This window comes from Trichosurus vulpecula, chromosome 1, assembly GCF_011100635.1.
Source record: "Trichosurus vulpecula isolate mTriVul1 chromosome 1, mTriVul1.pri, whole genome shotgun sequence".
NCBI classification, from domain to species: Eukaryota; Metazoa; Chordata; class Mammalia; order Diprotodontia; family Phalangeridae; genus Trichosurus; species Trichosurus vulpecula.
The window spans coordinates 404145122-404167117 of NC_050573.1; the positions used below are offsets into that span (position 1 = coordinate 404145122).

The 21996-nt window shown below is 40.3% G+C and overlaps 1 protein-coding gene across 1 annotated transcript in view; it reads left to right on the plus strand.

Moving 5' to 3' along the window:
- OSMR (oncostatin M receptor) overlaps positions 1–21996 on the plus strand; it is an 83699-nt gene that overhangs the window by 21723 nt on the left and 39980 nt on the right. The window contains exons 4-5 of the mRNA XM_036741180.1: positions 6500–6675; positions 19292–19463. Of these exons, the coding sequence (XP_036597075.1) occupies positions 6500–6675; positions 19292–19463 (348 nt within the window). The remainder of the gene's footprint in view (positions 1–6499; positions 6676–19291; positions 19464–21996) is intronic.

The window sequence follows — 21996 nt, forward strand, 5'->3', positions numbered from 1 at the left end:
GTTGTTGTCATAGAAATTGATCTAATTCTACTCATTTCATTCTTCATTCATGTGTTTAAAACCTCAGAATTGCTCATTTGTACAATATTGGCATTATAAATCATTCTTCTGGTTCTGCTCTCTTTATTTTGCATCTATTCATACAAGTCTTTCAACATCCTTTTGAAATCATCTTTTTCCTCATTTCTTACAACATAATTTCACAGAGGACAAAACTAGGCCCAGTGAGGCGTGTAGTAACTCGTCCACAGTTACATGCTTTACACTCTACCAATTCTCACGCCTATTTCGTAGCGGATGAAACGAAGAATTAGGGAAGTAAAATGACTTGCCCATATAGCTTATAGGATATGGAAACATGACTCCAGCTCGAGTCTTTGGATTCCAAAATGCAGAGCTCACTCTACTAAGCCATATTGCATGTCACACAGCGTCAGCCATCATTATCCATTGTTCCGGGTGAAGAGAGGCTGTGTCTCTGCATAGTAGCCACAAGTCCATTTTTTACTTCAAATTATATGAGTTCAGCTTTCTGCTGCTTCTGTTTAAACTGCTGAAAATGATAATGGATGGAAGCCATGGTCCTTCCCAAGCAGTGATTTTCTTTGAAAAACCTTGCAAATGGATACAAAAATTAACAGCACCCAAATGTTATGTAAAGTGTGGATAGTACCTTAATTAGCCTTGTACAGATTTTTTGGCGGGGCTCGGTAATTTATATAAATTCATCAAGTTTGCCTTGTTCTCTGGCTTGGTGGTTCCAGGTCTCCTTCTTTCTGTGTTTAGTCTAGTCTATTATTTCTCATATGATTAGACAAAGGAAACAAAAATAAGTGTTTTGGGGGGAGGGAAGGGAACACAGGATGTCCGTCCAGAAGCATATGCAAAAGTCATTGAAAGAAGTAGATTTGATTAAAACACCATTTAAATACCCCTCCTGATTTTCCTTTCACTGGATAGAATTCTCATATAGCCTGGTCACACGAGAATATTACTCTTTGTGGCTTCTTGAAGTAGTCCCACTAGAAGGCTGTGGGGCAGTTTGTGGCTGAGAACAGGAGATGGAATTTCCAATTTGCGTTAAGAATATCCCATGTCCTAATCTCCTCTTCTACTGCAGCTACGTTTTTTTGAGGACTAATATTTCTACAGAAGGAGCTAGTCAGTGATACTAAGAGCATTAGCTTTAACTTGGTGTTTTTTTAACTCATACGAGGGGAAGTTTGTGAGATAAGAGGACTGGGGAGTCAAGGCCATATCTGAATCACATCCCCCAGAGAGACAAAGATACAGTCAGTTCTCTAGAAGGGCAAGACACACTTGTAACCCAGCCAGCAGCAGTTGTGGCTGAATTACAAATAGGGGTGAAGAGAAGAGGTGTGGGCCTCAAGTAAGATGTTCCTCGGGCCCCAGCAGACAGAACAGGATGGGTGATTTAAAGTCTGACAATTCTCCTGATATAGAGCCCAGGTTGTGCCAGGCTCTTGTGCCACCTGCTGCTTTTGTGAAGATACACATGGATTGGTCCACACATCAGAATTGTGCTGGGATATGGAAAAGAGACATGGGGGAAGAGGGTCTAGGAATAGATGGGATCTCTAGCAAGATCGTCGACTCGGTTTCCAACCTCTGATTACACAGGCTTGGAAGGGCCAATTATCAAGTCTAGAAGTTTACAATACAGAAGATTCTGAACAAAAGAAGGGGAGATGGGGGGCAGGGAGAATAAGGGTCTAGAGAAAGGGCAGACAGGTGAAAGGTGTAGGGGCTGAGTAGAACAAAGAGCTTGTCAAAAGAAAGGTTGGGTCCAGGAAACCATGCTTTTTTGGACTATGATGGCACCCAAACAACAATTGTGATCATCTCTAGCTTTACTAGAGTTACTACCTGCCAGTTTCCAGTTCCCAAATGTAGCTGAGAAGTCCACATAAGAAATTTCTTGCCAGATTTTTGATACTTGGAACTTCGGAGAGGATCACATAATAGACAGATGCTAAATGCCAATTATCAGCAGTTAGCATCCATCTACAGCACTGTCCTGACCATATTTGTCATAACCAGCTGCGAGTGCAGGAATCTAATCAGGGGTCCAGCCTAGGTATCTGTATAATAATGTCATTATTGGTGGAGAAAACGAATATTCCATGTGTAAGGGGTGGAGTTGGTCAGAAGAATATTCCCTTTCTCAAACTCTCACCAACTATCTCACATTTCTTTCTTAGTAAGCAATACTTAGCTTTTTATAGTTTACTTCTGATTGACCTGTGCAAATCAATCAAAAAACCATGGTAATGCAAAAAAGTTATGTTTTCTGGACCTAGCCCATCTTTAGACAGGCTGTCTTTGCTCTAGACACACCCTTCCCCCACACCTGCCTGTTTTCTAGAAATACCACCCCTTTCCCTCCTTCCCCCTAATGGAAACTTCCAGCCTCAGTGACAGTTGACACCTCCTCGTCTGTGGGATCCAAGGTGGGAAACCAATCAGATGCTCCTGCTAGAGATCCCACCTATTTTTATTACCCTCTTGTCTTCATTATGTCTTCCTTCTATTAGGACCTAAAACTGATATTTTCTCCAGACCAAATGATGAAATGTGCTTCTCCAAGAATACCTTCTCGCTTAACATATCCTCCTTAATTAATGCTTGCTGAATGAAAGACACTATGGAGAATGAAAGACAGGTATGAGGCTGAACCTTTATTTCCAGTAGTTCCTGGAATGCCACAGGGTTCAGCCCCTTTCTTGCCAGGAAGTTAGAGTCTGTTCTGTGGGTTCGCAGATACTTGTCTGCTAGGCTCTGAAGAGATTCAGGAGAAACCTGAGTAACACAGTATCCTGGCCCCTGTTTTCGCTTGTCATACTGACCATGATGCTGTGGAGGGAAAAATGTTGTTCTCTAACACTGCACAAGGCAAGAGTTTCTTCATTTCCTAGAGACACCACTGGTTGAATTTTAATTGCAATTTTGGTAGACAAGTTCATTTGGCATGATGCCTGAGTTTTGTGAGAGGATGAGTGGTAGGGTTTAGGATTAGCCAAAAAATTGGAGAGACTTCCTTCCCAGTGAGAGCCCTCCTTTGTACTGACCAGCCTCTTTCTTCAGCACCAGTCACAAGTCTAAGGATTTACAGCTAGTTGTCTGAGGGAATGTTTTATAGGATAAGAACACTTGGCTGAAAAAAAAAACACTAGGTTGGCATTAATGATTAGATCATTGAAGTTTGGCCAGGTTGCTTTTATTCAAACCCTTAGCCCATCTAGTTACTGGTTTTCTTTAGGAAGAAAAAGCCTTTCTTTCAGGGCCCTATCTAACTGTATTAGGGCATCTTGAAGGATGGAGCTGTGAGGTCTTAATGGAATATTCTTGCTCATATTATTTCATAAGAAAAAACTGCTTTTCAGGGTTTTATTTTCACGCCTCTTGGTGTTGGACATGTGCCTCGAAATAAATCTGATTGCTTTATTCCTTTTATTGAGAGTTTCAGTGCAGCCTTTGCTTGGTAGCCTTAAGCTGTAAGCATAGTCCACTAAACTTCTAAAAGAGAAAATCAGAGAATTAAAATATTTTAAGCAACTCTTGTAAATGAGGTTTAGCACATCATACTCCAAGTCGGCTGGACTTGGTGGGCTCAGTTCAAGGTTCTTATATTATCAGTCACTGTTCCCTCCCCCTTTTCAATTTCCTTTCATGTGTTGTCCTCCTCTGTTAGGTTGTAAGCTCCTGAAGAACAGGGACTGTCTTTTTTTCATATTTCAGCACTCAGCACTATCTAGCACATAGTAGATGCTTAATAAATATTTATTGACTGATTGATTGATTTATCCATTGCCAGACTAGTGAATGAATCCCCACTCTCACTCTTGTGATTCAATATAAATTTAGTGACTATGCTTCGGAACTAAAAATTGGGATATATGGTCTGATAAAGGATACTAATGAAGGTGTAATGGAAGGGCCACTAGGTTTGGGATCCAAGAACTTCAAGTATTTGAAGATTTGTCTTGGGGAAAGAGGCATTAAGCTTGATCTGCTTGGCCCCAGAGCAAAGAGTTAGGAACAGTAAATGAACATTGCAATGAAGCAACTTTGTGTTTGATATAGGGAAAAAAAAAACAGACAGGTAATCCAAAAGTAGTCTGCCTTGAGGGATAGCGAGCTCTCTCTCACTCTACATCTTCAGGCTAGAGTTGGTGGTGTTTGTTGTAGAGGGGATTCCTATGCAGGTACAGTTGGACTACATGGCCACTGAGGTCTTTTCTAGATCTAAAATTCTGTGATCCTGTGGCTACTCGATGAGACTGCCATGAATGGATGGATGGAAAACCTCCATGTTGACCTTTTGAAAGTCCAACACAAAAGAGACAATCCAGGATGGAAGGTGTGAGGAATATTGTGAAGAGTGGAGAATGTGGGAACTGATTGGATATTGGCCTGGAAGTGAGGGAACAGTCTAGGAGTATCCTTTACAAAATTATGAAAGTGCCTTCACTGTTGATTAGTCCTTACTGTTGAATCTTCTTCTTTTGGCGTCTATGATACTGTTCTCTCCTGATTCTTTTCCTACTTGTCTGATCATTCCTTTTTAATCTCCTTTGCTGGATCACCATCCATCTCCTTACCCTTTTTTGCTTGGGTCTTCTCTAAGGTTCTTCTCTCATGATCTCATCAGCTCCTGTTATCATTTCTGTGTATATGAATTTTAAATCTATTTATCAACCCCTGGTTTTTTTGCCAGAATTCCAATCTTATAGCACCAAATGCCTGCTGGATTTTTTTTTTAATCTAAGTGTCCTGTCAGCGTTTTAAATCCAACATTTCTGAAATAATCTTTTCCCCTACACCTTCCCCTCCTCCAAAATTTTCTCATGTTGAAGACAACACTCTTTTCCTAGTTCAGAATAACCGCTGCCTCTTCTCTCTCTCTCACCTTTCTTATTCTTGTCAATTATATCTCTAGGATACGGCACAGTGGAGAGAGTGCTAGATCTGGAGGCAGCTTGGGAAAGACTCTAGGCTATTTTCCAGTGTCTGACTCCCACTCTTCCATCCCACTAGATGGATGAGAAGAAAACAACTTCAATCTCATTTTTAACATTTACTCCCTACATGACCTTAAGTAAATTGCATAGCTTGCTGGGCCTTAGTTTCCTCAACTATAAAACTATAAACAAAAAACTGGATTAGATGATCTCTAAGATCCATTCCAACTAGCTCCTATGATTGCCTATAGCATTTATAGTTTGTACCATACCACTTGATCTTCCAGTCTTTTGCGATTCTCTAGCGACTTTATGTGCATTAGTTTCACTTCCCCAGCTAGAGCACCTTAGCCTTATTTTATATCTCCCATGATGCCGAGATGAGTGCTGGATACTTAGGAAATGATTAGTAATTTTTGATTGATAGAGGTGTTAATTCCAGTGCAGTGATCTGTGTGTTGACACTTAGAAGCTGCTTGGACTATTTTAACTGGAAGGAGACTTGTGAATCATCTAGTCCAAACCCTTCAGTGTATAGATAAAGAAAATGAAGCTGGGGAAATGGAAGGAGAAGTCTCTAAAGAAGTTAGTAAGTAGAAGAGCTGGGATTCAAATCCAGTCCCTTTGGGTATAAATCCCATGCTCTTTCTACCAAACTGTATTACCTTGGGGTTTATGTTAATGGGGGGAGGGGAGGTGTAAGATCTTCCCTGCCCATTAATAAGCCTTATGTGGAGCCCATTAAGGGAAGCTTGCTTATAGGAAGGCTTTCACACCTTTTGTTAATAAGCTAATTAGGCGTTGAGTTGTAATACCTTCTAGCTCTAAGACTATTAGCTAAAAGAATTTATATTGTGAGAGGGGAGCTTTTGCTTTGGGGGCTCGCTTACAAGAAGGATCCCTGGTCAAGACTCTTAGTGGCTGTATGGCTTAGAGGTAAAGGCTGTCTCTATTCAGTGACAGATGTAAAGCTTTGATTCAGGCAGTAGAGCCCTTTCTGCTGGTCTTTATTTCTCTTTGCATTTTTTTCTATGTAATTAAAGAAAGATTGTTGAACCCTGAAACAGTTACCTTTCCTTAGTAAAGCAGATCTAAGAACCTGCACTAGCAGCCATCCTGGGTATGCCAGTGTGGTTGCCGTTACAGGGGTGTCTCCTTAAAACCTGTAAAGTGCTAACTTCTAACAAAAAAAGATAAGAATTTCCAATTTTTTTCCTCCCAGAAGCATGAAATATTATTAACAATTGCACTTTCCTAGTTATTAGACTTTTTTGCTACAAATTTCCAAATCAACTGGAATTCCCCCCCCCCCCCCCCCCCGCCGCTACCCCTGTGGATCTTTTTGTGCAGTTTCACTGTTTTTCAGTTTTAAGAACTGAGCAGTTATCTCTTAGAAGAAAGAGTAACTGAGACGGATGGTTTAATCTTGCCAGTGCAAGAAATGGTCAATTTAATTTGTGCATCTATTTATACATGCTTGACTAATGATTTTTCCATAACTCACTTCTGTCTTTCAGGGTCGTCTGAATATTTAGTATATCCTGCCGAATCTATTAATGTTTCCATCCGTTCTGATGAACAATGCTTGGATATAAAATGGACTCTTCCCCTACATGCTAATTATACATTGAATTTAAAAATGATTTTCCAAATAGACATCAGCAGAACTACATCAAACAACACTATTGAGAATGTAAGTATTTTTAAATGGTATTTTTTTTCTGTCACTGGGGACAAAAAGCACTCTGGCATGTTTGTACAGCTCACATTCATGCTAAGATTTTCACTATAAATAAATATAGAATGGAGGAAGTTTAAGCTAAATGCTAGAATGACTCATGGGTTTTCCTGACAGGGGAAAGTGAATGAATTGACTGATTTTATCTTATCTGCACTTGAAGGCAACAAGAATTATCTCATGGGATGCTTGATTATGTGTCCTTGGGTGCTCATCCCCAGCACTTGCTTAAAAAAAAAAAAACCAAAACACAAAACTAACAAGAAGATAATTGCAATTTAAGTATCAACATCTGTTGCAGATAATGACGAGGTAGACAAATTCCATTAAGAGCTTAAAAAATTGCTTCAAACAAAGTCAACATGTGTATTGATAAAAGATGGCTTCATGAGGAAGGGAAAAGATCTTTTGGGAAGGACAGAGAAGAGGAGAAGAGGGCAGACATCATCCTGATTTTCACAAGAAGGGAGAGGGGGCACTTTGTAAGATATGAACCTGTGAGCTTGACTTCTGTTCTGGCAAAGTTCTAGAAGGCTCAAAGTTTAGAAAGCATAGGTAGAAGGCATAGCTATGAATCAACTAAGAAGAAGAAGCACTGATCACAGAGACCTAGCATGTCAGCACCAATAACAAGTCGTTACAGGCTGACTTCATTTGCTTTTCTGATAGCATAACTAAACTGGCGGAGTTGAGGGATGCTCTAGGTATAATTTGCCTAAAATTCAAGAAAATACGAGAGAGACTTGTATACTCTTATTGGGAATGAGGAGAGATGTAGGCTTAATGATATTTCAGTTAGGTGAACTCAAACCTGATTGAATTGAGTCAAGTTAATAAGTATTTATTAAGTACCTACTATGTGCCAGGTACTGCACTATGTGCCAGGGATATAAAGAAAAAAACCCAGTTACTGCCTCAAGGAGCTCATATTCTAAGGTGTGAGACAACATGTAAGCAACTATGTACTTACAGAATACAGAGTAAATTGGAGATAATTTCAAAGGAAGGGCACTTGAATTGAGGGAGATAGGAATGTCTTCTTTGAAAAGGTGAGATTTTAGCTGAGACTTGAAGGAACCCAGAGGCAGAAATAAGAAGAAAGAGCATCCTTGGAATGGGGAATAGCCAGTTCCCCATGTGAAAAGACAGATGAGAGACAGAGTTTTGTGTGTAAGAGATTACAAGGAGCCTAGTGCTGTTGGATTATAAAGTATGTAACGGGGAATAAAGTATGAGATGGCTAGAAAGGTAGGAAGAGGTTAGATTATGAAAGGCTTTAAAAGTAAAACAGAGGAATTTTATGTTTTATTCTGGAGAGGATAGAGAGCCACTGGAATTTATTGGGCAGTGACATGGTCAGACTTGCACTATAGCAAATCACTTTGATTGTTGAGTGAATGGACTGGGGTGGGGAGAGATTCAAGGCAGGGAGGCCAACTGAAAGGCTGTTGAAATAGTCCAGGCTTGAGGTGATGAAGGCTGGCCCCATAGTGGTCATCATGTCAGGGGAGAGAAATGGCCATGTAGGAGAGATGCAAAGACAAAATCAGTAGGAATTGAATACTGATCGGATAATGGGGAGTGAGAGAGTGAGGAATTGAGGATGACACCTAGTTTCTGAATCTGGATGATGAAGGTAACCAGGAGGGTAAGGGGATCTTATCTGTGAGGGTGAGAGCATATCTCCTGACCAGTAAGTCCAGTTCTTACCTTTGAGTTTTGAGCTTTATGGGCCAGCCACACCAGCCTTCTTTCAGCTTGTCACTCATAATATTCCATCTCCAGTCTCTGTGCCTTCCATTGCCTGTCCCCCATATCTGTATTTTTTCATCTTTCTTTTACAATTTCTCATTTCCTTTAAGATTCTGCTCAAGCCCCACCTTGTTTGTGAGGTCTTTTCTGTTCCTTCAAGAAGCTAGTATCTCTGCCCAGCAAACCACTTTAAATGTATTTTGTATGTATTTGAGACATATTTGTATACATGTGTATCATTTCCCTATTAGAATTTAAGCTCCTTGAGGGCAAGGACTATTTCACTTTCTTTTTCGTGTCTTTAGGGCCAGGCTCTTAATAAATTTAATAAATGCATGTTGATTGATATTTAGAAGGGCTAAGAATGATTCTATATGGGTACAAAGACTAGAAAACCCTCCTTCTATTCCCACCTGGATTACCTTCTTGAGTCCAGCTTGGATACTTTCATGAATCTATAATCTCAAGACTGGAATTATTCCCTTCACCAATTCAGAACCCACCCCATCCATGTCTTCTCATTCAGTATGATTCCTGTACATGCCTTTCTATTAATCTTCCCAAAAAGTTCTTTCCAATATGCTAAAGGCCTTCCTTTTGTCCCTTTAATTTTTTAAGACACCCATGTAGTCCCTATTCAGGCCATTAATCTGTTATCTCTCAGAACATGAATGGCCTTTCCTGTTATGTAGGTCCTTGATATCTTTTATACTGTTTCTTGCACAAAAGTCATGGTAAGTAATATACAGCAACCTACTTTGCAGCGTCTTGCCATTGTAAGAGACCTCAAAGGCCAGCTAGTCCAGTTAGGAATCCAGCAATGCATGACTGAATTCTACCCCAATGATGACAAGGGATCATGCTGCCTCTACTTGAAGATATCCAGTGGGGTGGAATTCACCACACCTTCCCCTTGTTCCACTACTGCCAGTAGATCTTCTCCAGGTTAAAATTCCACAACTTCTTCAATCTATCTTTCTATGGCATGATCTCTAGTTCTCTAACCACCTTGATAGCACTTCTGTGGACACGCTCTTATTCAGTCCTCTACCTTCTGATATGAGTACACCTAAAGTGGAATTGGATAGTGCAGAAAGGAAACTTGTACCAAGCTGCATGTTGGCCCTTCAGAAATCTTTACTTCTATACTTTCACCATAACATAATAAAAATGTTTCTGAAAGTTTTTGAATTTTTATGAATTTAGTCATTTAGGTACATGAAGGGACTTTGCATTTAAAGAAGTGCTTTGGTAAACTCCTTTAATTAACCTGTCTTGTAAATCCTAGTTTATTTATCAAGTTTCCTTCAGGTGAGCTGCACTTGGACTTTTGATCCTGACTTGATATTCCCAGTGCAGTAAGGATTTTTGATGAAATTTGGGCAAATTTAATTTCTTAGAAATTGAAAGTTCTTTTCTCAGCCTTTATTTTATCATCAGCAAATAACTGTTATTTGAACAAATAACAGAACAACAGAACAAATAACAGAAAATAACATTTCTCTAGGGAGAAATTATTTTTTTCAAATTACTAGAGAAGATGCTAAAGCACTTATCTGTTTACTTTGTGAATTCATTCCTTGGAAAACATTGGCATTAAGGAAATGGGTTTTATCACAGAGAGTGGTTTGGGATTGTTAAAAAGCACTATGCAATTTCCCAGATTGTGATCCAACCCTATTTCTTCTATTATCCAATTCTGGCCTAGCTCGTTGTTCATCTCTAGATATGTGCCTAAGCTAAATTGTTCTAATTGAATATTTAAGAATTTTTTAAAAATTGTCTTATTGCTTGAAATAAATGGAAGCAATTATTTAGTAAATCAGGAAGCAATTATTTAGTAAATCAGGACTATCCATTTGATTAATTCGGGTAATTCAAGCTATCCTCTAACATTCTTCCTAGGTTACCCAGACAATGTTGTGGTACTGGAAATGTTCTACTTTCATAGTTGATTTGACAGCAACCAGCTATCCAAACTTCCATTCCCACATTACTGCTTTCAGCAAATCACAGGATTTTAAAGTTGGAAGTGGCTTGGTGGCCTTCTATTGCAATCATAAAAGAGAATCCCTACTACATCATAGCTGGTAAATGGTCATGTAAGCTCTCCTTGGAGACCTCTACCTTCCCACTCCACCTTTGGACAAAACTATTAGGAAAGTTTTTTCCATGAGGCATTTCTAAATTTTCCCCTTTGCAGCTTCCATCCCTTACTCCTGCTTCTGCCCTAGTGGCCGAACAGAACAAATCTAAATCCCTTTTCCACAACACAGCCTTTCAAATACTTAAACAAGGCTATCATGCCCCCTACCCATGATCTTCTTCCCTTCCAGCTAAATGTCCCCAGTTCCTTCTCACCCATCTTCATGTGAAATGGATTCAAGCTCCTTCACATAATCCAAGTTGCCCTTCTCCAGATACTTTTTAGCTTATCAATTTTACTCCTAAATTGTAGGACACTTTATTTGTTACTCTGTGAATGCAGACCCTGAATTGTTGAGTATCTTCTGGAATTGAGAATTTAAGACTGATACAAGATCCCATTACCAGATTTTCCTGAAGTTTATTTTCCATAGAGAAGTTGTCATGAATTCTGATTTTCAAAAACAAATATTTTCAGACTTTGTATTCTGCATAGGCAGCATGATAAAGAGCTGGCCTCAAGTCAGGAAAATCCAGGTTCAAGTCTTGACTCAGACACATAATGGCTGTGTGGCCCTGGGCACAGTTACTTAATTGCTCACTCCCCCAAGCAAGTCTTAAAAACTATAAATTGCAAAGAAGGCATCTACCCTACATTGCTAGGAGTTTCCCATCTTGGATTATGCGTCACTTGACTCTCACCACTACAATTGTCTCTTATCTTTATGTGGCTCCATACCCAGAGTCCCACTGGGCTGCTGCCACATGTGCCATCTTCCTACTCCTATGCAGCCCCATTCCCTCCATTGGAGAGCATCAATGATGAATGGTGGGTTAATAAATAGTCTTATTAAGCTTAGAAGCTGATATATAGTCTAATTTAGTCTTTATAATAAAGCTTTTGCTTTAGTGTCCAGTAGAGTACTTCCATAAACAGATTTAATAAATGTTAAGAGTCTGTGTATCAGTTTGTTGAGAGTCACTTATCACTAGAAGGTCTTAATTCAAGCTGAAACTTCAGTTAAGAAAAGTTCTGCCTTGGGAGACCATCTCTTTAAAAAAAAAATCAGACCATGGTTGTGGTGGCATGTGATCTCCATTCACAGCTCCACAAAAACCAGGAAAACTCCATTAGTCATTAGTGGAGAACAGGCTCAAGGCCCCGCAAAAAGCCACGGTAAATCAATGCAACACAAATTATGTTGCATTATAGTACACACTACACTTGTGGTTACCATTAGCGATATATTTTTCTTAAATAATATTGGAGCACAATGAAACCATTTGCTCTTATTACATAATGAAAGGTATGTAACTTGAATATCTGGTCATAAAGGGCATAATCCAAAGAATAAAATGATACAACAAAGTTAAAACAATCACAGGTCCCACTTCTCTACGTGGGGAGGGGAGAAGGAAGAATTGATACAGGTGTGTGCTGATGTGGTCAGTGCTTATTGGTAAGATTTCACTAAAATGTTCGTGCATTTGTGTATTACTGTCTGTGGGCATCCTGAAGAAGGAGGTATGGGGCAAAGAGTAGCCTATGTTTGGTGTGGCTTCTTGGCTTCCTTATATTCCTATGTAGGGCTCTCCTTACATGTAAGAAGCTTGAGCACAGAAAGAGCTCTGCTCTGGTGTGAAATTGGCTTGTTGTCTCCTTTTTCTGTCCATAAGGAAAGAAGAATAGAGAAGGTGCCTGCCTACTGCAGTATTTTACAGGATAGAGTGGGAACTCATGAGGAATGATGATGGAGTGTAGTGGGAAAAGCACTAGATCTGAGATCTTGGGCTGAAACCCTGGCTCTGCTATTTACTTTTACTTTTAACTTCTCTGGGTCTCAGTTTTCTTATCTTTAAAATGGTGAGGCTGGAGTGCATGATCTCTAAGGTCTCTTCCAGCTTTAAATCTGATTTTTGACTGTATCCTATGCGTGCTGTGTATTATGGCTATATGCTGCCAGAGATACAAAGAAATATGAAACATAGACATTCATGGAGCTTAGTCTAGTTAAAGGGGTTAGCCACATCTATAAAGCACTACATTATGTTTCTCTGCAGTGCTATCTCAACTTTGACAAAGCTGTAAGCTCCTAGAGGGTGAGAACCTTATCTTAACTAAACTTTATGTCTTAATGCTCTGCATACTGCAAGAGCTTAATAAATGTTTATAGTATGTGTATTTGTGTAGGTAATAAGAATTTAGAGGCTGGAGAGATAATCAAATAAAGGTTTCTGGAGGAGGTAGGGTTTGAACAAGACCTTGAATATTTGGTTGGAATTTGATGAGTAGAGATGCAGGGAAAGGCAGGAGGAACAACTTAAACATCAGTATACGGATAGGAAAACACCAGTTATATCTGGAGACCAGATAGCTGGATTAGAGAGTTCACATAGAAAAGTTATGAGAGGGGAGCTAGGTGGTGCAGAGTGAATAAAGCACTGGCCCTGGAGTCAGGATCCGGCCTCAGATGCTTGACACACTTACTAGCTGTGTGACCTTGGGAAAGTCACTTAACCCCAATTGCCTTGTCTTCCCCCCTCCAGAAGAAAAGAAAAGAAAGTTATGAGAGAGAAATTTGGAAAGGTCTAATTATGAAGGGTAACTAAGGAGTTTGGGCTTTATCCTTTTAGACTATTGAATGCTGAGCCTGTTAAAACTATATTTTAGGAAGACTTAACCCAAAGTTTCTAGTTCAATTCATAGTCAAAATTAAGCATGTTGTCCCAAAAGAGCCATGTTAGATGTCCTGCATGTGACTGTGACCTACAAGGATACCTTAAAGTGGGCTGCCTCATGTGACCACTGTTTCTAGGTACCAACTTTGGCTGGACAGTAAGAACCAGAAGCTTGGTGGAGTGTTTACTGGATAATTGATTGGAAAAGGAGCAAATAGTGGCTTGTGAGTGCCTGTGAATTTCTTGTATGCCACAGGAGAACTAACTCATAAATGGAAGTTTGACTGTCCTGAACCAAGATTTCCCAGAAAGGAATAATTTCCTATTGTGTTATTTCTTGTGTTATTTTCTATTAAAAAAATCTTTACTTCTACCATATTTTTAAAAGGTAGATCAATTCAGCAAGCACTTGTTAAGATGGTGTGAGGTGTATGGGTACAAGCACAAAAATGAAGCATGTGAGGGCTTATAGTCTGCCAGGTGGATACATTTTTGGTATTTGTAGTGGTAGTGAGAATAACATCCTCCAGGACAGGGAAATTAGGAAGGGTCCTGAAATGGACAGTTCATTTGATGGTAGAGGGGAGCCCCTGGCTAGGGAGCTTTGAGTAGTTTGTGGCAGTTTCTGGTGATTTGAACTATCAGGCAAGCAAGCATTAACGAAACACCAATATGTCACCTCTGTGACTGTGCTAGGCACTAGGGACACAAAAGCAGAGGTAACACAGTCCCTGCCCTCAAGAACTTACATGCTAATGGGGGAGGCAACACATATATGTACAAATACATACAAAACACATATGTAGGTACACTATGTACTAAACACATATAAATCAGGTAAAAGATAACCTTGAAGAGGAAGGCACTAGCTCCTAAGAGGACCCTAGAAAGGCTTCATACAGAAAGCAGAATTTGATCTGAGTCTTAAAAGAAATCAAGGATTTCAAGAGGAAAAGGTGAACAAGATTTATCTGTAACTACTCTCGGGAGTACAATGAGGGAATGCATTGCTTTTTCCTTGTATTGGCAAATTCTTTCGGTTGAGGGGCATTTGAGGAATGACAGAACTCTTACAGATGGGCATGTGAGAATTTGAAGGGCTATTTGGCAGAGAATGTTAGGCTTAGAGTTGTGGCAGCCTTGGTTGATGTGACCATACTACTAAATGACCACGTGGAGGACAGAAAGAAGGGGCAAGTTTGGGGCCAGATAGAATATATTGAATTATCAGAGTGGCCCACAGATGGTGATCAGAGGGAAGTTTTCAACCATTAAGAGATGGAAATACTGCATTTGCCAAGACCTACTTTATGAGGATGCCATCGCTCGTCATCAAGTTCAGCAGTGTTAGGAGCTCTGGACTAGGACTATAATAAAGACAGCACTTATGGAAATAGGGAACCCTGAAATTACCTTACTTCCAGCTTAATATTGAAATGGGAGCTTCATCTCTGGAAGATTATCTACCAGAGTGGTCACAGCTTAAGGAAACCCTATGAGAGAAAGTGCAGCAGGACCTCATTCCTCTGACCCAGATGATAACTTAGTGGGCAAATTACTCTGGCCAGGTAGTCTGGAGGATGGTCAGGATAGCCTCCTCAAGGGTAGTATTTGGTTTGTGGTGGCTCAGGCAGCCCGATTCCTGTGTTGCATGGGCTTGGGTTAATGAACTTTTTCTAAACCTGGTTCATAGAGGCAAGGCTTGAACCCCTCCCATGTATCCTGGGTGGAACCATAAGACAACCTATTGGCAGACAGCCTCCTGATGAGAAGCAGAACAGTCCAGGAGTCCTTCCTAACAAGGATGAGGAGAATCCCCTGGTAGACAGGACCTTAACATCCATGCCACTGTCTCAGGCAGAGATCTATAGCAAGAAGCAAGAAGGTAAAGAGCTGACAGTGCCCCTCCCACCCTGCCATACACACATACCTTTTGGAGTACCCTGAAGGGAATAATGAGAACTGTCTTTAGTACTCCTAAACCCTTTAAGAAAAAGACAAGAAGGAAGACCCATAGGAAGAAATTGTTATTATAGCTACCACTAGTCAATATAGCTGCCATTAGGGAATATGGGGCAGCTAGGTGACACAGTGTATAGAGCACTGTGTTGGGAGTCAGGAAGACCTGAGTTTAAATCCAGCCTCAGAAACGTCCTAGCTGTGTGGCCCTGGGCAAGTCACCTAGCCTGTGTTTGCCACTGGCTCACAGCCTACCAAGGGAGACAACATGCAAACAACACAGTAACTCTCTCTTTCTCTTATCTATCTGTGTACAGGATACACAGACACCCACATAGAAGATATATATATATATATATGTATATGTATATATATATATATATATATATATATATATATATATATAGACACACACACACGCACATACATACACACATATACTTACGCATATATATGCACAGGATATCTATCTATATCTATATGAAAAATTGCAAGTAATAAGCAGAGGGAAGGCTGAAGGGGGGTCTTATACAAGGTGGGCTTTTAATTTGAAGGAAGCCAGGACTATTGGAGATAAGGAGGGAGAAGATTCCAGGTATGGGAAACAGCCAGAGAAAACACCCAGAGTCAGGAGATGAAGTGTCTTATTTGAGGAACATCCAGGAGACTGATGAGCCTGGATCACAGAGTACATGGGGGTAGGGAGTAAGGGTGGGGTTGTAAGGTATAAGAAGTCTGGAAAGGGGGGGCGGAGCCAAGATGGCTGCTGGAAAGCAGGGACTTGTGTGAGCTCCACCCCAGGTCCCTCCAAACACCTATAAATATGGCTCTGAACAAATTCTAGAACTGCAGAACCCACAAAATAGCAGAAGGAAGCAGGGATCCAGCCCAGGACAGCCTGGATGGTCTCTGGGTAAGGTGTATCGCACGGAGCTGGGAGCAGAGGGGAGCAGAGCCCAGAGTGGGCTGTGCCAGGACCAACCAGATAGGGAACTGGGCGGAGTAGGCCCTAGCACCCTGAATCAGTGAGCTGTGGCAGTTATCAGACTTCTCAACCCACAAACACCAAAGACAACAGAGAAGGTTAGTGGGAAAAACTGCAGGGGACAAAGTGAAAGGAGTTGGTGGTTCTGCCACCACCCCGGGGGCAGAGGAGGTGGTGCAGCTCTGAGGCTGCTTACAGAGCTACAGCTACAGTTGCTTCCAGCCCCAAGCCCACCTGGTGGGAGGAATTAAGTGGCGGATCTGAGAGTGAGGGGTTTCTTGGGGGAGGAGTAGCACTAGTGTGGCAGAGCTTGCTGTGTAGAAATAGCTCTGAAAACAACAGCATATCCCGTCAAGCTTGGGACAAAGTATTCTATACTCTACAAGCAGTCATACCCCGGCGAAAAACTCAAGGGTCAAGTAAGTTGGCTGGGAACATGGCCAGGCAGCAAAAACGCACTCAGATTCAGTCTCACACTTTGGAATCTTTCTTTAGTGACAAAGAAGACCAAAACATACAGCCAGAAGAAGTCAGCAAAGTCAAAGAGCCTACATCAAAAGCCTCCAAGAAAAACATGAACTGGTCTCAGGCCATGGAAGAGCTCAAAAAGGATTTGAAAAAGCAAGTTAGAGAAGTAGAGGAAAAATTGGGAAGAGAAATGAGAAAAGAGAAAATCATGAAAAACAAGTCAATGGCTGGCTAAAGGAGACCCAAAAAAATACTGAAGAAAATAACACCTTAAAAAATAGACTAACTCAAATGGCAAAGGAGCTCCAAAAAGCCAGTGAGGAGAAGAATGCCTTGAAAGGCAGAATTAGCCAAATAGAAAAGGAGGTCCAAAAGACCACTGAAGAAAATACTACCTTAAAAATGAGATTGGAGCAAGTAGAAGCTAGTGACTTTATGAGAAATCAAGAGTTTATAAAACAGAACCAAAGGAATGATTGGAAAAACCATTGACCCTGACCTGGAAAATAGATCCGGGAGAGATCATTTAAAAATTATTGGACTACCTGAAAGCCATGATCAAAAAAGAGCCTAGATATCATCTTTCAAGAAATTATCAAGGAAAACTGTCCTGATATTCTAGAGCTAGAGGGTAAAATAGAAACTGAAAGAATCTACCGATTGCCTCCTGAAAAAGATCCCAAAAAGAAAACTCCTAGGAATATTGTTGCCAAATTCCAGAGCTCCCAGATCAAGGAGAAAATACTGCAAGTAGCCAGAGTGAAACAATTTGAGTATTTTGGAAACACAATTAGGATAACACAAGACCTAGCAGCTTCTACATTAAGGGATCAAAGGGCTTGGAACATGATATTCTGGAGGTCAATGGAGCTAGGATTAAAACCAAGAATCACCTACCCAGCAAAACTGAGTATTATGCTCCAAGGCAAAATATGGATTTTCAATAAAATAGAGGACTTTTAAGCTTTCTCAGTGAAAAGACCAGAGCTGAATAGAAAGTTTGACTTTCAAACATAAGAATCAAGAAAAGCATGAAAAGGTAATGAGCATCAGAGGTGGAATAGACCTGACTGACCTGATTCTCCAAAAGTCAGAAGAACCACCAGAAGTCCCGTAGTCAAGCCCAATGAGAAGCCAGCCCTGAAGAGAGACCTACTTGACCTGGCTCAGGAATGGATCGACCCAGCAGCTGAGATGTTATGTCCTGAAAGGAAGGAAGCAACTCATCTATCAGCTTTCCCTCAACTAGAAGTAGATATGGTGGTAGAGATGATTTGTAGTCACCACCTTGGGTCTGAGACCACTCTCCTAAGGGACTAAGGAACTGTATAGAGGGGATACAGTGCCTTCCACTTCAGAGATGGCTATTTGGGAATTTGTCATTAGAGTAAATATTTGTTCAATAGCACTGATCCTATCTAGTTTGGATCTGAATCATTGATACTTGTAGGTAAAAGTTTCAGTTCTGGAATGTACTAGGCATGGATATACAGTTGATGCCAAAGAAAATATAGAAGTAATTGAAGAAAAGCTGTAATATGTAATTTACATATTGGAATATATCAGGATGTCTGTTTTCAATTAACCTGACTCTCCTACTATCCTTTTTACTGTATTTAGATTCATATGTTGTCTTTCATCAGCAGCATCTTATCTTTTGCATAAATTGCAGAATATCTAATGAGATAAAAGATTTGCCTAATGAGATGTGGATTAGTAAGATATTTTGAATACGTGCTAGTAAATAAATGTTATCTGACATTCACTTAGTTTTTTATCATTGAATTTTATTTCATAAAAAAATAAAAAGACTAGAAAGGTATGTGAAGGGAATAGGTGATGAAGTGTTTTGAGTGTTAAACATAAGATTTTCTATTCGATCCTGGAGGTGATGGGAGCCTAGTAGAGGTTTTGCTGAGACAAAGGGTATTCATGATTTGTTGCTGTAGGGGATAGTTCCAGTTTACTTTCTGATCTTTATGTATATGGCTGTAGAGCTGAGAAGGGGAGCAAGAGAGCCAGGTGAGGGCTTCTCTTAAGAGAACAGAGCAGAGCAGGGCCGGTAGGTGACTGTGTCAGGTATCCTATGGGGATTACTTGTACCTTGATCTGCTCTGTAAGCTGTCAAAGATCCTACCCGTAGAGTAGGCCTGGGAGATAATAACTCTCACAAATTCAGCAAACAGCCCTGGATATTACCTTCTGGACCTTTCCTTAGACTCTCTATGTTAGAAAGACAATCAGCAACCACAAGACTCTGACAGTTAACAAATTAGAATGAGAGAGCCTAAATTGTTTTTTGACCTGTCACAATGTTCTTATAGCTTGAGATTGGCCAGCAGCCTCTTAGTGCCAGTCTTGGACTTCTTATTTCTCTTAGCTCCGCATTTTTCGTTCTCACCAGTCCCCCACCTTGTTTGCTAAGATGATAGCCGCAGGTTTTATGCTTATTTTTCAATCCAGCACCACTTTGTGGCAGTTAAGACATTTTATTGTTCAGTATAGATCCTGTTATTCCAGCCCAGCTTTGGTTCAGAACGTCTACTGGTTTTGACATTCATTCTCCTTTTCTTTGTTTTTCAGAAAAATTATACCACAACTTTGAAGCCTAATGAAACCCTACAGTGGTCTTGGCATTCAGTGCTCCCTTTAGAATGCACTTCTCATTTTGTAAGAATCAGAAGTATGGTGGATGATGAAAGATTCCCAGAGTCTAGGATCTGGAGTCCCTGGAGCCAATGGGTGGAATCAGAGGGTAAGAAGAAAAAGGCTTTTAAAACATGGTCTCCTAATATTAGGTGATTTATAGCTAGATGGGTGTTCAAACTGATATCACTAGAAGTTCCCATGGATCATAGATCTAGAGCTGGAAGGGACCTCATTGTGCAGATGAGGAACCTGAGGATCAAGGAAAGTAAGTGATTTGTCCAGGTTCACAGAGGTAGGAAACATCAGAAGTATGAGTTGAACCCAATTACTCATTTAACCCTTCTAATCCTCAATTACCTCTTGGAGTTGTTAGGAAGACACTTTATAAAGTGTGAAGCACCACATAAAAGGGAATTGTTAGCTTTGACATTTTTGTATTACTGCTGCTGTTATTATCATCTCATTTCTTCTGTATTGTTATTGAGGGGCCTCCAGAGGCCAATCTATGTCCAAATCTTTCACCCACCATTAAAACCATTTCTTTAGGTTATGACAATTTATTTTTTTATTTTCTTTTTTTATATAAATTTATTTATTTTCAGTTTTCCACCTTCACTTCCACAAGATTCTGAGTTCCAAATTTTCTCCCCATCTGTCCCCTCCCCCCACCCCAGGACAGCATGCATCTTGATTACCTCTTTGTCCAATCTGCCCTCCCTTCTATTACCCCTCACCCCCTTCTCTTATCCCCTTCCCTTCTATTTTCCTGTAGACAGATTTCTATGCCCCATTGCTTATATATCTTATTTCCCAATTGCATGTAAAACAATTTTTAACATTCATTTTTAAAGCCTTGAGTTCCGCACTCTCTCCCTTCCTCCCTCCCCACCCACCCTCATTGAGAAGGCAAGCAGTTCGATACAGGTTATACATGTGTAGTCATGCAAACACTTCCATAACAGTCATGTTGTGAAAGACTAACTATATATTACCCTCTATCCTGTCCCGCCCTCCATTTATTCTATTCTCTCTTTTGACCTGCCCCTCCACAAAAGCCTTTGCTTTCTGATTGCCCCTTCCCCCAATCTGCAGTCCCTTCTATTATCTCCCCTCTCTTATCCCCTCTCCCCGCCCCACCCCACTTTCCTGTAGGATAAGATAGATTTCCATACCCAGTTGAATGTGTGTTATTTATGGCAATTTATCTTTAGGAGAACTAAAATTTAAGTGTTGTCTGGGAAGAACAAAGCATGAACCCATTAACACCCCACCAGGACTAGTTTATCAAGTGAACTCACTTCAGAAAGTAGGACCTGGAAGGAATAAAGTCCAACCACATGGTTGAAAGGACAGTGTTGTTGGAGTTTTGGGGGAAAGTCTGGTGGTTAGGGTAGTTGTCTGAGAAGCACAGGAAAGTCAGCTAGTGGGGAGAAAAGGGGAGAGGGCTTGAGCAGCATGAAGATACCAGTTGCTGGTTACCTCGAGCCAGAGGCACGCTTAGCCTACTTCACACTTTCCTAGGGCCCAGCCCTGGGCAGCTGTGTACCTTAGTACACAGTAGAAACCTAAGACTTTTGGTTATTTTAATGGCTCTCTTGAACTCATTAGTATAATTTATCCAAATATGTAATAACTTTCATAACTTGGATATATTCATCCTACTGCTTTCCCAGTTTTTTTTTTGCCCCCTCTAATAGTTTAAATAAACAACGTCCTTTCCTGTAAAAAGGACTTGCTTCTTATAAACAGGAAACAGCTGGCCTGGAAAGTCAATGATAGGTTTAGGGTTGCTCAGTCATACTCTGAGGAATTTCATGTATCTGGTTAATGAGAAGAGTGATCATATAGTTTCAAAATCTTTTTTAAAAAAATTATGCCTTTCATTTGCCGTCAGCCCCCAACCTCCATTCCTTTGCAGAGGTTCATAGGTATACAACAGCACATATGTCACATTTTTGATATATCAAACAATAATTTTGCTGACTTCCATCTTCCCCTGAAATCCTTTATTGTAAGGTGTAGCTCTTTGGCAGGGAAAAGGGGGAGGGATTCAGAGGGAAATCTAAGTGATGTAAAAACAAAAGATAACAATAAAAATCAAAAACAAATACCCTGATAATTTAAAGCTATGGGATACTAGGACATCCTTTAAAATATTATATTAAAATGCTAGTCTGAGTCTTCTTGTGATCAGAGAGTTGGGGATTGTCATAATTAGTAATGATGCTATTACTAGCACAATTGCAGCTGAATTTGCCTCTTTTTTACTGGAAAATTTTACCAACCTACCAATTTACAAAAAAAAAGTTTTAATCAACAAACATTTTTTAAGTACTTGGCATGTTCTAGGCACTGTGCTAAGCATCAGGGATTTAACTATAAAGCAAAAAGAAACTTACATTCTAATGAGGGACATACACACATACACATATTTTTCATTAGAACGTATAAGATGCAGAGTAAATAAAAAGTAACCTTATTGAGGATGGCAGGAGTTGCTGGGGGAACCAGGAAAAGGCTCCTGGAAGAGTTTTGGCACACTGCCTTAAGATGAGTCTGAAGGAAGCCATGGATTCTATGAAAAATCTATGAGAGCATTCTAGGTATGGGGAGCTGTCAGTGGCACACCGCAAGGCCAG